The sequence below is a fragment of the Eretmochelys imbricata genome, chromosome 20 (genome assembly GCF_965152235.1).
Source record: "Eretmochelys imbricata isolate rEreImb1 chromosome 20, rEreImb1.hap1, whole genome shotgun sequence".
Classification (NCBI taxonomy): Eukaryota; Metazoa; Chordata; order Testudines; family Cheloniidae; genus Eretmochelys; species Eretmochelys imbricata.
Window position 1 is genome coordinate 19963396 of NC_135591.1, and position 16737 is coordinate 19980132.

General features: G+C 56.3%; 2 protein-coding genes across 13 annotated transcripts in view; one reads left to right on the plus strand and one right to left on the minus strand.

Moving 5' to 3' along the window:
* The first annotated feature begins 1642 nt into the window (after nt 1–1642).
* Nucleotides 1643–6676, plus strand: TMED1 (transmembrane p24 trafficking protein 1). The gene is made up of 4 exons (XM_077838364.1): nt 1643–1830; nt 2638–2735; nt 3280–3463; nt 3829–6676. Exons 1-4 carry the CDS (start codon nt 1648–1650, stop codon nt 4045–4047), a joined length of 684 nt encoding a protein of 227 aa, XP_077694490.1. The 5' UTR covers nt 1643–1647; the 3' UTR covers nt 4048–6676.
* Nucleotides 6677–9135: 2459 nt separating this feature from the next.
* Nucleotides 9136–16737, minus strand: part of DNM2 (dynamin 2) — a 63943-nt gene continuing 56341 nt past the window's right edge. For 6 of the 12 annotated variants that reach the window (XM_077838352.1, XM_077838344.1, XM_077838347.1 and 3 more), the window contains one exon: nt 13858–16519. In XM_077838352.1, coding sequence (XP_077694478.1) covers nt 16450–16519 — 70 coding nt within the window. In that variant the 3' untranslated portion in view covers nt 13858–16449. Of the gene's footprint in view, nt 11569–13857; nt 16520–16737 lie in introns of those variants that run through there. The other 6 variants (XM_077838349.1, XM_077838345.1, XM_077838348.1 and 3 more) reach the window with 2 other exon arrangements.

Here is a 16737-nt window from a genome sequence, read left to right on the forward strand (position 1 = left end):
TCTCCCTCTGCGCCCAACCCAGAGAGTGTGTGTCTCTTAGAGCTCTCAGACCATGAGCTTGGCTCTTTAATTTGTAGAAACTCACAAAGTTCTCTGTTCAGTCCCTGGTATGCTGGCCAAGATAGTAGCCATCACATATAAATTTGTGCGTTCAAGTGTTGTTTGCGTGAGTGGTGTCTGTGCACGGGTAGACAGAGTGTGTACACACAAGCGGTGTGTGGAGCACGTGTCCATCACAGCCCCCTACTAGGCTGACATTAGCCTTGCTTGTGCCTACAGGAGTTCATATCGTGGTTTCCAGCCAGCCTTATTCTGTGGAGGATCTCTCACTGCCACACTCATGAGACGCCAAATTATTGTGACTCAAAGTTCACCTGAGTCCCTGGGATACTGGCAACTGCTTCTTGTTCGTTGCAGCAGCAAGATGGACTCTGTCATGGCTCTGTCCCAGCCTCCTCCTTCCAATTCTGTTGCACGGTGAGAGGGGAACATACCACTTCCTCCCCATGCCTAGCCTGGCACTTATCCGGCCCCACTCCCTATGGCTTCTGAGCCCCATGAAAACATTTATCTTCCCAGCAGCCCTGTGAGGCAGGGAAGGCTCGTTCTCTGATGAAGTGACTCACACAGGGGAGAGTGGCAGAGCTGAGTACTGAAACCGAAATCTCCTGGGTCCCAGCCCAGTGTCTTAACCCACAATCCCAGCCAAGCCGCCCTTCCTGTCTGAGCCCATCCTCCTGGAGGGGGGCGTGAGGGGGGCTTCCCCTAGGAGATAGCCCCCCCACACACACCCCAAGTTCTGCTCCCTGAATGTGCCCCCCTTGCAAAGGGGCAGTCAAAGGCCAGACGCCCTCCATCGGTCTGGTCCCCGCCGCACCCCCAGTCCTGCCTGGGTCCCACTCTGCTTCCCTGCCCACCCTCTCCATCCATCCATCCCGCCCCGGCCCTGGCCCTGGGCATTGACCACTTCGCCAGGTGCATTATGGGAGTTTGGCTCCCTCTGTAGCATCATCAGAGACTGCCCACTGCAGGGGGGACCAAATGAGATGGACCCATGGGTGACAGGCTGGGACGCTGCTATAGCGGGACCAATGGGCTGATGGGCTGGGAACTAGATGGACCAATGGGCAAATGGGCTGGGACGCTGGGCTCGATGGACCAATGGCCTGATTTGATACTGGCGGAGGCGGGGACTCTGGTCCAGCTCGGCCAACGCACTGTTCTGATTCTGCATGATGGTCAGGCTGGCTGAACCAATGAGCTCATCCGATACTGCAGAGGGTGGGACACGCCTGGGCCAATCCCTCCTTCAGAGCCACAAAGACCCCGAGGGCCGCCTTGGCCATCTTTAGGTGTCTATACAAGTGCCTGACAGACCTGCCTGCGCTTGTTCGCTCACGGCTTTCCCTAGCGTCGGCGGCGGGACCCCTGCCCACGGGCAGGCTTCTGCCGCGTAGGGGCTGCTGCGTCCGTTTGCCCCCGGATCAGGCTTTCAGCGCCGCCACCTCTGCCCCACGCCGCGGCCCATCGGGGCCCTCCCAGCACCCTCTCCGCGCCCCGAACGTCCCCAGCGGCCGGGGCAGCCAATCAGCGCGCTCAGCGCTAGGGCGTGGCTCACCCCCCCTCCCCAGCCGCCCAGGTCCCCGGATGATGGCGGCCGCCTGGCGCGCGCTGTGGTGGCGGTTGCTGCTGCTGGCGCCCTGGGGCGGCTCGCGCGCCGCGCTGCCGCCGCCTCAGGACGCCGAGTTCACCTTCCTGCTGCCGGCCGGGCGCCGCGAGTGCTTCTACCAGGCCGCGCCGGGCAACGGCTCCATGGAGGCCGAGTACCAGGTGCGGCCGAGGGGGCCGGATAGTGGGGCCGGCCGGGGGCGGATGGTGGGGCCGGCCGGGGGGGAAGGGGACGGATGGTGGGGCCGCCGGGAGGGGGCGGATGGTGGGGCCGGCCGGGGGGGGCCGGATAGTGGGGCCGGCTGGGAGGGGGGGAAGGGAACGGGGGGCGGATGGTGGGGCCGCCGGGGAAGGGGGCGGATGGTGGGGCCGGGAGGGGGGGGAGGGAACGGGGGGCGGATGGTGGGGCCGGGAGGGGGGGGAGGGAACGGGGGGCGGATGGTGGGGCCGGGAGGGGGGGGCGGGAACGGGGGGGGGGATGGTGGGGCTGGCCGGGGGGGGAGGGAACGGGGGGGCGGATGGTGGGTTGTGGGGAGGAGAATGCAGGTATGTCAATGGGGAGGGGGGCAGGGGGCATTTGCGGGCTGGGATCTGAGGGAATTGGGGGGTGGGGTGAGCTGGGGGGGTGAGAGGAGGGGAACTGGGACCGAGTGGGCTTGCTGTTAATGGGGGGGAACAGAGGCTTCAGCCTGGTGTCGGATGGGGCAGGGCTGGGCTAGGCTAGGGGTGTGTCACCGGACTAGGATCTGGGGTTGCAGGGGGCCGGGGTGGGGGTGGTGAAGAAGCAGGGGACCAGGTTGGGTCTCGGGTGGGGGGTCACCACAATGGTGGGGATGAGCCAGGGCCCAGGGTGGAGGCAGCGAGCCAGTCACCGGATCTGAGCCGCGAGTGGGCCCTAGGCTGTGCTGGGGCCCGTTCACCCCCCTGCAGCGTGACCCTGTCACTCACCCCTGTGGTTGTGCCTTACAGGTTATCGGTGGTGCGGGTCTGGACATCGACTTCTCCCTGGAGAGCCCCACGGGCGTGCTGCTGATCAACGAGTACCGGAAATCGGACGGGGTGCACACGTGAGTGTTGCTGGCTCTGCCTCTTGCGGCACCCAGGCACTTCCAAACTCCCCTGCCAGCCCGGTCGTTGCGGGGAGCACGCAGCTCTTAGCCTGTATAAGCTGAGCTCATCGCACACACCAGGGGCTCCTGGCTTTTCCCCATTGCGCTCTTCACACTCCCTGCATGCCGTCCTCCTCTCTTTCAGGGTCTCCCCAGTCTACCCCTACCAGGGGAACTCTTTCAGGGTTCTGTGGGTTCCCTGTGTCCCCATTCCCCCCACCCCCCCATGCCAGGTGTTTTCAGTGATCCCATTTCCTCAATCCACCCCACCAGGGGTTCTGTGGACTTCATTTCCCCCAGTCCAAGGTCCCCCATTCTCCCCCAGCCCCGGGAGCATGTCTCCGTCAGCCACTGTGGTTTCACTGCCCTTGGTGGCATAACTCTGCAGTTACACTTGTTTTCCAACAGAGCGACATGTCACAGTTACTGCTCGTTTGCCTCGGCCTCGTGAGCGTTGAGTGCGGGATTGACTCATCCTCACAGTGTTTACCTCTTTTCCCAGCATTGAGCCCACGGAAGCAGGTGACTACAAACTGTGCTTTGACAACTCCTTCAGCACCATCTCGGAGAAGCTGGTTTTCTTCGAGCTCATCTTTGACAGCCCCCAGGAGGACGAGGATGGGGATAACTGGTCTGAGGTGGTGGAGCCAGAGGAGATGCTGGATATGAAGATAGAAGATATTAAGGTGGGTGATTTGGTGGGGGGGGCAATGAGGCCTTGGGCAATGCAGTGCAGAGCCTTTTGCTAGTAGGGCTTTGATTGTCGGAACCACTGGGTGAAGTTCTGTGTCCCATGTGGTGCCAGCAGGCAGGCTGTATCTTCATGATCCCTTCTGGCCTTGAAATCTCAGGAGATGGCTGATCTGTCCCTGTGATCTGAGTTGGTGGGGTGTCCAGTGTCAGGGAGTCAAAACTCTTACAGGCTTTGGCCCCCAGCGAACTGAACTCTTGGGGAGGTATTTGTTAGCTGCACTCCAGCATCATCAGCACTTCCTGCACCTGTGCGCAGTAGCTGATATCCCCCCCCCCCAATCCCCTTTCTGTCCTCCAGGAATCCATTGAGACCATGAAGAACCGTTTGGAGCGGAGCATCCAGATGCAGACACTGCTGCGAGCCTTCGAAGCCAGAGACCGCAACCTGCAGGAGAGCAATATGAGCCGCGTCAACTTCTGGTCAGCCATTAACCTGGGGGTGCTGGTGGTAGTGGCCTTCCTCCAGGTCTACATGCTGAAGAGTCTCTTTGAAGACAAGAGGCAGGTCCGAACGTAGCGTGAGAGGGAGAGAAATGGACTCCGTATCTCCTGCAAGGGGCAGGTACAGAGCCAGACTGGTGCTGAGGTTGGTGAATTCAAAGCCCGACACCCCAGCATCTGATAGATCAACTGTGTATAGCTCTGTCAAATTGCTGCAGCTTCTCTTCTGGGCATACTTTAGAGGGATTAAATGGGCCTGCTTTGTACCAGAGTTCACATTAGGTACAATGAAGCCAGAGGGCATTGGGGGAGGGGGGTGGATCGTAGAGGTCTGACTGATGGGATGGGCAGTATGGGTTGAAATTGATTCTCTATGGACTTGAATCCCTAGGCTTGGGGGAAGGGGGTTCTACAGCCACCAGCCTGTGCCATAATACACATCCCTGAGGGTGGGATGAAGGAATAAAGCAAGGCAGGGCATGGTGGATGGCAGCTGAGGGGAGCAGCAGGTGGTCTCGGTACCTAGACCCACTCAGTAAAGCGGGGTCTGGCCTTGCAGCCTCTGGTTCTGACCGTCGCCAATTACAGGTGGGCAGGATCCCCTGGCCTGCAACCGAACTTGTTCCTTGTCCAGAATCTCTCCTCTGGTCTGCATTTTTTCAAAAGAGAAACCTCCTATGTGCCTTAACAGCAGCTCTTGGGCTGTATGGACCTCAGCCCCGGCCTTGCTGTGTCCTGTTGCCCCTTTAGCGCCTTGTTTCCACTGTCTTTTAGCAGAGAAGGTGGGGAATGTTCCCCCATGTCTCCAGGGTCTCCCCGCACTCTGGCCCCCTGTGCAGCAGTGAATTGGCTCCAGCTGGCCTCCATACTGACCCCTGGAGGAAAAGCAACCTCTTCGCTATTTACTGCTGCAGTGCGGCTGCTGCGGGAGAGCCTTGGCTTTGGGTCCAGCCGTGTGGCTTGGTTTGCTTAGCGCTGTGTGTATAATTTGCCCCTGTTTCCATGGCATCCCTTTTGCTCCAGATAGCAATGGAAGCCACTGTTCTTGGCTGTATGTGGATGACATTTCACTTCTTTTGCTGCCCTGTTCCGATGAGTACCTCTTACTTCAGGTCTCATGGATCAGATCACAGGCCAGTTTCCTTCAGATCCTGGAAGAAAAACCCAGTTCTGCTTCTCAGTGGATTGTACCCCTTCTGTGATTTCCCTGCCTCTAGTGCCTTTTCTCACTGTCCTGTTTGCCTGTCTGCTTTGAGATCTTAGCTTCACTAGTCCCTTGAGTGCCACAGGACAATGGATCTGAGTGGGGCAGTGACTGTGGGCACCGGGGCAGTGATTGTGGGCACCTTGGCAGTGGGGAAGGTGTGCGTCTCCTGCTGCGGGTAGGAGGGAGAGATTGGCTGGGTCCTCAGGATTTGAGTTGAGCAGGAGTTGCCATTGCTTTAGAGCTGAGTTCTGCCAATGCCCTGCTACTCCTTTCCTGGGCTGAGCTGGTCTCTCTTCAGTGCTGGGCTCAGATCAGACTTTTTTTTTGCGGGGGGGTGCCCTGAGGCAGCAGCAGGGGTGTGGGGAATTGCTTCCAGTCAACAGGACAAGCTGTAGACAGTGACTCCTGAGGGCATGGGCGGGTTGGCAAGATTCCATATCACGGGGTAGTTCCGGGCTGATGGAATCTGGAGCGCTGAGAGCCAGAGATGCAGTCATTAAGGATTCAATGTATTTGCTGGTCTGTGGGCAACGATCTGCACCACCAACCATCACTGTCAATAGCCCCATTCTTTGCCGTAGCAGAGGGGCTAAGGGTGAGAGGGCCGGGGAGAGCAGGCCAGCACTGAGACACATTTGGAGAAAGGGAAAGGAAGTGTTAGTGGGATCTGCCTAGGACAGCTGGGTTCCTGGGGGCGGCTGATCCAACCCCCTCTCCTCAAGACTGACTCTAAGGAGGGGCTGCTACTGCCTGATGAGGCCACTGGTGTTGCTTTGTTACCATAGCATGTGCCAAAGTGCCCTCCTCACACCACCCCTGCTGGGAAAATAGTCCTGATCTCCCCATCACCTGTTGTGTGACAGCCAAGGTGCCTGGAGAGACTCCATGATGGTGCCTGCTTTGCCCTGTCACAAGCGGATGCTCTGATCCGATCTGCCCACCATTATGTCTAGGGGGCCTGCGTGGTGGGTGATTCCAGAATCTCCTGCAGACACGGACCTGGCTTGGAATTTTTTTAACTTTCTGCATGCAGCACAAGTGGCTGATCTCACCAAGACTCTGGAGAGAGGTGTATGAATAGCAGCCTGGAACCTGCCAAGGGCTGTCAACTTCTGTTTCATGTCCTTTGTGCCCCTTCTCTGCGCTTTGGCCGGGGCTGAGTCCAGCTTTGAGCAGCGAAACTGAGACCGATCAGACTTGACACTGGGGACCCTTTTCCTTCAACTTCCCCCTGCAGGTATTGTGACAACCCAGTGAAGTTCTGAGCCGACGCTTGCGCAGGGATTGTTTGCTTCGTAGTGGAAGCTGCAGCCTGTCTCGTCAGTAACACATGACATGTATGCATGTGGGGCGCTGATTGTGATGGGTTTTTTTAAAATGACCAAAGGGCTATGGAGCCATTCTCTCTAGCAAATACATATTGCGGAGCCTTTTACAAAGGAATCTAGTATTTATTCTTGACGTTACGAAAGAAAGGACATTAAATGAAGTTGTTTAAGATGTGTCGTTGTGAATCCGTATTGGGCCTGCGCTCCTTTCCCCCCCACTGCTGCTGATTGTAGGGTGAGTTCTAACATCTGAGACAACCAAACTCCCGTCATCTGTAGCCTAAACTGCACGTAGAACCATGCAGAGAACATGATCCATCTTTCCAAAGGAAAACTGCCTTCAGTGGCTAAATTGTTACTGGGCATGGAAGTGCGCAACTCAGTGGCAGCTGAATGATACAGCACCATGTGTTCTGGCAGGACTGAGAATTCAGGGCCTCTTAGAGACCCCTGCATTCCCCAAGGTCAGAGCGGCCAGACTGACACTGGACAAGCTGGTTTGTAACTCTGTGCACTGTCCAGGAGACGGAAAGAACCTGAATTCCTGCTTATTATGTAACAGTGACCTGACTCTCCTCCGCAGAACCTTTCGACTGTCCAGAGCGGCTTGTTCTCGAGGTGCTAAGACAGCAGCTCTCCTGTTCTATTCCTAATAGCAGGCCACGAGTCTGCTGTGATAACCCGGCAGACACTGACGTCTCCCAGTAGAGCTAAGGCACTCCTCTTTCTGGGACATTGACTTTTCTTGGAGAGCTTTATTAAGTATGACTCCTTGCTTTGTTTGACACAACTGGTAAATTGGTGAGAGCCCCTTTTGCTACTCGCTGCTCCCGCTCCCTGTAGCAGCCTGCATCCCCCCAGCCCTGCCAACCAGCTCACTTTCTGCTGTCCCAAGCCAGTGTTTGGATGCTTTCTCTGGGGTTTGGCGGAAGGGAATGACTCATTATGGGGTAGAATGTCCTGCCCCAGAAGGAAGGGAAACAGCCTCTGATTGGGCCTGCCATGGATCCTTGGCCATGCACGGTATGAAAGCAGGCGCTAGGTGATACCTGATGGCGAATGCACACGTGAGGGAATTCTGCAGCAATAAAGAGCTGGTAATGGTGAGTGAAAGGGGGTGGGCGTGTATCGGCTGCAGCAGGTCACCTTGGCTTCTAACTTCCCACCCTCTGCAGCCGGGGCAAGGGCACGGTACGCTCTGCTGCCCCTGCCTACTAGAGTCAAAAGCAAATCGCCTGTAGCAAAGGTGCCATAAGGATCCCCTTTCTTTTGATTAATTCCCTGGCACGAGGGGCTGGTTTTCATAGACACCGAGCAAACGTCCCTCTTAACTGTGATTGCTCGGTCGCTCTGCAAATGCATCACTCAGGGGTGGGTCTGACTCGAGGGGAATCCAAAGCTGCCCTAGAAAGGGTGAGATCCGAGCATTAAAACTCAACTGCCTGAGCCCAGCCCTTCCTGGGGCGGTGTTAGGAGGGGCAGCTGCGGTAGCAGGGTCCCTGAAGGGGGGCTTTGCAATGTAGGAAGAGCAGCTGTCCTTGAAAGGCTCCTGCCAGTGCTCAGACTCCAGCTCACTCTGCGATCAGCAGCAGCTGGGAGTAAAACCATGAATGGATGAGGCCTTGTCCAGCCGCAGGATGCAGCTGAGACCAACTGCAGTTGCATCTGTGCAATTTACTCCTGTGCGAAGGAGGGTTCGCTCCCCGCCTGCACGAGGGTTGGTGAAAGGGCTGCAGCATGCCTGTCGATGGTGGTAAGGTTGCCCACCTGCCCAGTGAGAAGAGGCAGGGGACGCTGCTGGCTCAGGACTCAAGAGCTGGCACTTAAACCCCTCCCCTCCCCTTCCCTTCCCATGGCAGGGGCCCCCTACAGCCTCCCACCTCTTCAGCCCTGGCTGGGGCTTTGTCTGGCAATTCCCCCGTCTGCCTGGTCCCGTCCATTCGCTCCTTCGCTGCATTGCAGGAGCTGTGTTCCCCCATTGCCACACCAGACACCCATTCTCCCCTGTGCCAGGAATTCTGTGCCCCCCCTTCCACCCTACCATTCATCCCTCCTGTCAGGATGTCAGCATCTTCAAGCCACTGGGAATATGAACCAAGCTCAAAGGGGAGGGATTAGCGGGCTGGAAGGTTGGGCAGGCGAAGAGGTGGTTGAAGCTGCTAGTTCTACTCAGAAGATGCCCGGGGCTCCATGTCCCTTGTGCCCCCCCCCGATTTCCTTCTCCAGTTTTCACCACAGGCCCGAGGGTTCTGACCAGCGCAGTCTAGAACGTGCCCCGGAAACGCTGCAGTTGAGCGGCTGTGGTACTCGCTGTGAGCGTGCGACAGACAGAACAGCGATGGGGGCTTAGACTTCACTGTTCTCGGCCAATCGGCCAGGCTCTGCACTGCCCTGATGGTCTTTTTAGTCACTTTTCTGAGCAGAATCGCAGCTGGGAGCTGCTCCCCCATGGCGCCTGCTCCAGGGTGAATGAGGGCAAGGCAGGGGGCCAGCCTGCTTTCCCCAGGGGGCAGCATGGAGGAATGAGGCTATGCTGTTCCACTGTCGATCACTGCTAGCACCCTGAGCACTGTACAGGGCCATGCACCTAGCCCAGCCTTTGCTAATGACATTCATGAAACACTGGCCCTGAGATCCAGGATTTTTTATTGTGGGAGGGGGAAGAATTATACAGAGGTGGGTCATGCTGTCCTCTTTACACACACACCTTGGACAGAGGGCACCACGGGGCAACTGGCCGGCGAGCCACTGGGCTGGAGGGAACACTGCTGGCTCCATGCAGGTACCGACAGCAGGGTAGAGCGAAGCAGAGCAGTTCACGAGCTCTGCTGTTGATCAGTGACCCCGTACGGGGTGCAGGGTGACACCAGAATTAGTGGCTGCATTAGGTAGTTCGAGTCTGCTACAGCCCTTGAGCTAACAGAGGTGCGTCCTGGAACTCACCGGAGGTTGTGGGGTCAGTTCACACCGCTGGCCCAGTATGACAACAGAATTGAGTGAAGGGCAGGTGTGGGGCTGGCCCCTTGCTCCAGTTAAATCTGTATTTGCTCTGATGTTCACTGAAGGTCTGTGCTGCTTCTGCTCAAAGGAGGGAGCGAGGATAACTTCATAACCATCTTATTGCACCCATCTGTCCGCTGCCTTTTACCCATGCTAGGTTCTGGCCTCGGTGCCCAGCGCGGTGCTACCAGAATACTTCTGAAGCGCTGCCTGCCTGTGAGGCCGTCTGTTAAACAGCTGAATTAGGGCAGCATTTGCTCCTGCTTGTGACCGCTGAGTCCCCTGCTCCAGGAAAATGAAAGCAATTGGTGCTCTGCTGCCATATCCATTGTAGGTCCTATCCCAGTTTTGGGCTCAGAATAGCTCTTCCTAAGAAGATACGTCCCCTCCTTTGTTACAAAGCTTTGGGCAGGGACCACTGACATCACTGGCTTTGGGGTCTGTCTCCGCTGAACCGCTGAGCTCTTGGTTCAGACTCTGCCCCCTCAGGAAATGTCTTTGGCACAGCAGATACTCTCAGCTCCCGCCTTGAAGCTTTGCTTTGTCACCAGAACAGCGGGGGCTGGTTTTTAAAGGGCAGCGCAGCCTGGAGAAGAAATGACAGGCCAGGCCGAGCCCCCTCCTGCAGCTCATCCATCAGGCCTCCCGGTGGGGGCATGTTCTACACTTTGGTATCTGCAGACCGAAGGTCTACAAGGCTAGCTCCCTGGCTGTGTTTAGCCAACACCCTTGCTGGCCCGGAGTCCCACGGGGCCAGTGCCGAGGTCTCTAATATCCACCTGCCTGAAAGGTTCGGGGGGGGGAGGGGCGAGTGACAGGAAGGGTCCAAAGCCCATTTACCTAAACGCAGTGGAAAGGACTGAAATGGGCGAATGCCGCTGAGCTCGAGAGTGGAGGACAGAACCCGGCCTTTCTCCCTGCTCCGGTGCTAGCCATAAGCTGCAGGGAGACGCATGCGAGTGTGTGACTAGGAATCCCCCTTCCCGCTGTTTCGGGAGTCTCTCTGCTGATTCCTGCCCAGTTTCTGCTCACCGGGATGGGGGAAATGGTGTTTCAGTGACCATGCGGAACTGGGAGAACTGAGCCTCTTCACCAACTTCCCAGCATTAGCAGGCACGTAAGAAAGAACGGGCTGAAAAATACCCTCCCCGCTAATGTTGCTTTCAGGGAACAGGGGGGTGGGAACTATGGCTTATAAATAAAAGCAAGAACCACAGTGTTCAATAAGGACCCCGCTCCACTACTAAATGCACTTACAAAGTTCAGCTGGTAAACAACTGCTTGGGGCTGGTGCTTCTGCCCTGTCTAACCCGGCATGGAGGGAGGGGCTGGCTGGGCAGGTTCACTCGAGACAGGGGATGGAAGGGGGTAAATCCTCAGCGGCCTGTTTCTATAGATCACTGCCCAGCTGGAGTAGTGAGGGTGGGGCTAGGAGGCAGCCAAGGTCCCGCAGGAGGTGAAGAAATAATGGGACAAAACTCCCTTTTCATCAATGCAACGTTGGGCCCTGAAGTTGGTAGGGTGAGGGCGGTAAGGAAACTCTGCCATTTAGAAACCGCAGCAAGTCGCCGTTAGCTGGGGCCACTTCCAAGCTCGGGGGGCCCAGCCGTGTTTGTTTTCAGTTTGATCACAAAGCGTTCACCATAACTGAGGAAAGAAGAAAATGGCAGCCAGGGTTCATCCTGAGCAAGCCCAGTCCAACGCCACAAGATCATGGTTTTTCCAGGGGAGGATCCGCTCCCTGAGTCTGATTTCCAGGGGGAGGGGGTATTCTGCTCGGTGGGCTGACAGGGGCGTTACACCTCTTGCACAGACTGTAGCATTCAGCATGCTTTGTTCCCAGCACAACAGCCAGGCCGCAGCCCCTCTTGGCACTTTAGGGGGACAGAGATGGAGCTAGGTTCTCTCCTCTGGCTGGAGCGGGCTGTTGTCTAGATAGAAACAAAGCAAAATCCCCAGGAGCAGGTTCAAATGGGTTAAATGACTGGCGGGGCAGCGATGGGTCTCGGAAGAGGTGGCTCATCTGAAGAAAGGCCGGGAGGGAGCGGAGGGAGCTGGTCGCCTGGTCACAAGAGAGAGAGAAAAACAAAACAAAAACGCCATTGAAAGGTTTCTCAGCTGTGAGCGTTGGTGGGGGCTGGCTCCTGCCGGCCGCCTGGGGGAGCCCCCTTGGAGAAGGGATGGAAAGCCCAGGGAGATCAGGCTGGGTGTTGGGAGGGGCCTAGAGAGGAGGCTGACGCTTTTTCCACCTAGAACTCTCGAAGCAGCTGCCAGCAGAGATCAGCTGCCCCGTTACAGCTTCACCCTACTTCCTTCCTGGGGCTTGAGCAGAGGATGTCATGACTGCAAGTGAATCACAGTGACTCAGGGCCTGCCTCTGGGAAAGGGTAGCAGCTGCCTTCCTAAGGCATGCTGAGATCTGCAGCTGGGCTACGGCAAAGCATCCCTTAGCGAAGTCAGGGCCAGATGGTTAATTTTGCCCCCAGCAGGGTTGAGGTAGTTGATTTAAATCTCTATGTTCTCCATCAGCCTACTAGAAATGCAGCCACCTTCGCTAGATTCCCTTTTCCTTTGGGGTGGGTGCCCACGTCCGAGACAAAAGCCTTCAGTGACTCCTCAGACAGGCTCTAGCCTGACCCACGCTCGTCCAGGGATTTCCTGAGCTAGGCCTGCTGGGAGGCTAGAGAACAGCAGCTGGGGCAATCGCAGACCAACTGCAGCGAGGCCCTGGGCCGGTTTGCAGGAGACGAGTGAACTGGCTGGGGTCTGCTCTAAGCCACAGCTGTAAATGAACGAGTGCAGGACTTCAACAGTTACCCCAGCTTCCCACCCGGGGAAGAGCAATGACGTGCTTCCCACACAGCCACTGCTAGGCGGCGCCCAGCTAGAGCCGAGCGGGGTTTCTTTTGCTGTTGCAGGCAGGTAGGGGGCTAAAGCTTCCTACACAGCGGGTGGCCTGTGCACCCCTGGCAGATACAACCCACACTCCGTGAGGCAGAAATTCCCTCCCAGGCAGGGCCGCGTGAAAGGGCTCCGCGCGCTCCCACTGCCGCGCACACTTGCTCTTCTCCCGCGTGGGCTTCGCCTCGCTGAGCTGCAGCAGAGCCTGCTCTGAGCAAACAGCTTTAATCCAAGGGCCGGCACCACTGGCTAGGGACCGGCCTGCTCCGTCCTTGCGCAGCTCCCATTCTAGCTACGAGTTCTTACAGACAAACCCAGGCTGGTTTGCCCTAAGACTCAAGGGCTGCTGCGATTCCTTCCTGCCTGCATAGAGAGGACGTTCCTTGGCAGTGGGGAAAGGACAGAAAAGCCTGACGAGCAATGGCCCATTCTCACGTATCTAAGATGGCCAGGTGGGAGGATTAGCTCACCCTTGCTTAAATCAACACCGCTCCAGCTCAGGCCTAAGGCTGGCAGTGCAGGCAAAGTGAATAGGAAAGGAGGGGAGCAGTAGCTCACCCATGAAACCTGATCACCCCGCTCTTCGCTCCCCAAGGGTTCAGCTTCATGAACACGAGGCTGTTATAGGCCATGCCCCACCAGCGAATCCAACACTGGTGCCCTCTCTGTGGCCCAGCATCCTCTCCCTCGTAGAGCAGGGCTTGCTGTTGAAGGGATTCAGCCCACAGTTGCAGCTGTCAGGCTGCACCAGAGCTCACCAGCAGCTCCTAGGGAGCTTAGCTGGGCCATGAAGTGCATACAGAAAAGAGCAAGACTGGAACTCGACTGGGGTGGCTGCCACATCAGGGGGAGAAGAGGGATAGTGCAGAGTGTTTGAGAGCTGGAGGTTCTGAAGAGATCCCTGACAAAAGCAGAAAGAGGCTGGTTGATTTAAGAAGAAATGTCGCCATGCAGCCAAACCCTTGGTAAAAATATGGTTGAAACCACCTACAACAGTGCTGGCTGGTGAGATTTTTCAAAGCTGCTTAAGGGAAAAGGGGCTCAGATACCAAGTGATGGGCAGCTGTGTCGAGTCAGAAGAGATGTGGATGCTTGGTCTATTTGTACAGCACAATAGGGTCCTCCTCCGTGAGCAGGGCTCCTCCCCTGCGACCAATAAATGCTTCTTTCCCATGACATCGCAATGGGAACTGGGTCTGAACTGTGCCAGGGAGCTTTTCAGAACAGCTGACCCTTGAGCCGGGTTGGGTATGGCCATGGTCACAAGAGGAGCATAAGGACTGTCAGCCGTAGGTTCTCCGAGCCCCTTGGCATCCCTGTGAGTGCTTTAACGAGACGCGGCACAGCCCCTTCTACCCCAGGCTCCCCCCTTCAGGAACAGACAGAAGGAGAAAAGAAGGGAGGAGGAGGCAGAAAACACACCACAAAGTGCCAGAGACTTGCCACCAGCTAATTTTTTTCCCTTTATTGTTTAGTTTATTAATAGGATACAGAAGGGAGGCACTTACACAGCCAGCAAACTGAAGGAACAGGAGAGAAGTGGACTGGGGTTTGTAATCAACACGAGATGAGAGAGAGGTTCCAGAGCCCACTTCACATGTGAGAACATCAGGGAGAGCCAGCAGGAGGCGGAACAGAGGCAATTGGATTTTGTAAAAAACAGACAAGCAAAGGGACCTCAGGAACCCCCGTGCAGGCACCGACTGGAGCCGGCTAAGGACTGCATTGCACAAGCCAGCCTAGAGCAAAGCAGCTGCTGCTAATGCAAGGAAATCGCTCTGCAGTCAATCAGAGCTTGTTACAAGCAGCAGGCCAGGCTGCCCCATGCTAGAGCTGAGTTTTAATGGCCAGCAACTTGTTTTTGGTTTGCAAGTTTGCTTCGTGAAGCCAGCAACATGGCTGCCCAGGCCAGCTGTCAGCTTGCACTCTGCCACCATGCCCTGTCTCCATACAAGCATTAACGCTTTTGGTTACCAGTGCCTGCCCTAAGGTTCAATTGCCAATGCAAGAAAGGGGTTAGGGTCCCCTCCCACCACGCAGGAAGGAGAGGCCACGCTGAAGACAAGCTCTTTGAAACAAAGGTTATTTAAGGCAGGCTGGTTCGTGGATCTTTCCCATAGTTCTCTGGCTAGAGGAGGTTGTTGGGCGAAGTATCAACCCTACAGGTTCTCGGAGAGCAGAGGGTTGAGCTTGAACTGGATTAAAAAAAACCCCAAACACCTCGAGATTTTACAATTCATAATCTTTAAAAATATATATTTATATATACACACACTCAGCCTCTGCTGCCAGCCCTGGGGCGGAGTGCTTTGCCAAGGCAGCTGAGAAGGCGCCGCTCGAAGGAAGGGGAGGTGCGTGGAGAGGCACAGAACAGATAAGACGCCAAAGCCTTCCCCAGCAAGGTTCCAGTTGCTAAATACACCCCCTCAGCTTCCTCCCCAGTGAGGAGTCACATGCCCACAGGGCAGCAGAGCCTCTCGCTCCTGGGCTAGATACACGTCCATAGCACTGTGGGCACCATAGCCTCCCTGCCCTCATCCGGCAGGCACCCCACGTTCTCCACCTGAGGTTTTAGACACCAGGGCCTGTTACAACCAGTGCCGCCCACCAGCAGGAGGGAACACACAGCTGGTCTCTCATGGACACGGGACGTGGAGCTCCAGGGCAAGTTTTCACATTTCCTTTGCTCCTAGAAAGGCTTCAGACAGACCTTTGTCCACATCGCCTATTACGACTGAAAGGACACAGCCTGCACTAGCCCTCAAACCTACTCGCAGCTGTCCAAGCCCTGGCTTTTGGTTACTAGACACTCCGCTGCTCCAGCTGGCCTAGGACCCTTACCAAGCTGAGAACAGGAGCAAAGCAACCAGCTGGTGACAGAAGTTGCTGCTTACAGAGGACCCGCTATTTTGGCGCTCTGCAGGTCTCCCTTATGCTCGTTCCATTGCCCATTTGGGGCTGAACCTGGCTTGGTACTTTGCTCATCACAGTGTTGTGTTCAGCCCAGGGTCCTTCGGCTAAGTGTTTCTTTCACAGAACACAATCAAAGTTTGTCGCTTACTAGTTGACCATACGCCCCCACTGGGGGGCTGGGCACAGGGGCAGATATTGCATGAAGAATACCTGAGGTTCACAATCAACCAAGCACCTCCTGACAAAGGGCTAACCTGAAAAGTCTGCTCCTGTTTGCAGTGAATTAGATTTAATTAGCAAATCGCTATCTGCAGTCCCATTATTTCTCATATATAAATCTTTCTCCACGCTATAGAACTGAAATATAGCCTATGATCAGATTAGCAATCAAGTTTAGGGAAGGGCCTCGGGAGGGGAAATCATTAAGTGTTTTATACAGAATATATTAACAATACAAAACAATTCTGGCTGGCTGAGGGGTGGCTGGAAGAGGAGCCAGAGATACAGAAATCTGATCAGCCTGAATAGCAGGAGTTTAAGGAGATTCTGCACAGTGAGAAACAGGACAGTCTGTTTCAACTCCCTTTCAGAACTCCCGTCTCTACCTCCTACATTCAGATGATCCCAACACAAGAACCCAGCTGGGGTTCACTGTGTGTGTTACTCAACAAAGTGCAAAATTCAACCCCAAAAATAGAATCCTCTGCTTATTATACAGCGGGGAGTGGGGGTGGGGGCCACGCTGGGGCATTTGTTCAGAGGGGTGGTGGTTCTCCTGAACCAACCCCCCAGAGTATAATGCCAGTTACCCACTTCCTAGCTTGAAGAGCAGAGAGCTCTGGGTAGAGGGGAGGGCCATCAGGACAAGGAACCCAGCGACTGTCCTTAACAGATGCCATTGGTATTTACAAGGAAGGAGCCTGCTACGCCCGTCCCAGAGAAGGAGTCCACCAGGCTAACAGGAATTGGCCTTGGCTAGAACCACTCTGCAGAGCTGATCACAGTTGTAAGGTTTTTTTAAACAAGAGATTAGACATGGGGGGATTTCCCCTCTTCCTCCCTGCCCCAGAGAGCAGGTGTGGGGCAGCCGCAACAGGCACACAGGAGTCACTAGCAGCCCCCTGGGGGGCTAGTCTAGCAAGGAGGGCTCAGCCGGTCGGATAATGGTCGGCCGGTTCGGCGCCGCAGGGGGTCTTCTGCTGCAGAGAGAATGGGAACAGAGAGGTGAGAGCAGTCGGGAAGGAGCAGAGCAGGAGTCACTGCCACGGGGTGGCTAGCATCCTGGGCGCTGTGCGGACAGAGGGCTAGCGACGGCCACACCCTGACCGGGTCCCCCGCCTGCCCTGGAGCCAGAGGGCTCCTGTGCCTGGAGCAGGTTACTGAGGAGGGCTGGGTGCAGTGCTGCAGGCCACCGCCC

Coding starts and splice junctions, on each gene's coding strand:
- TMED1 (XM_077838364.1), top strand. CDS start 1,648: ATGATGGCGGCCGCCTGGCGCGCGCTGTGGTGGCGGTTGCTGCTGCTG. Junction 1,831..2,637: donor CCATGGAGGCCGAGTACCAG/GTGCGGCCGAGG, acceptor TGTGCCTTACAG/GTTATCGGTGGTGCGGGTCT. Junction 2,736..3,279: donor AAATCGGACGGGGTGCACAC/GTGAGTGTTGCT, acceptor CTCTTTTCCCAG/CATTGAGCCCACGGAAGCAG.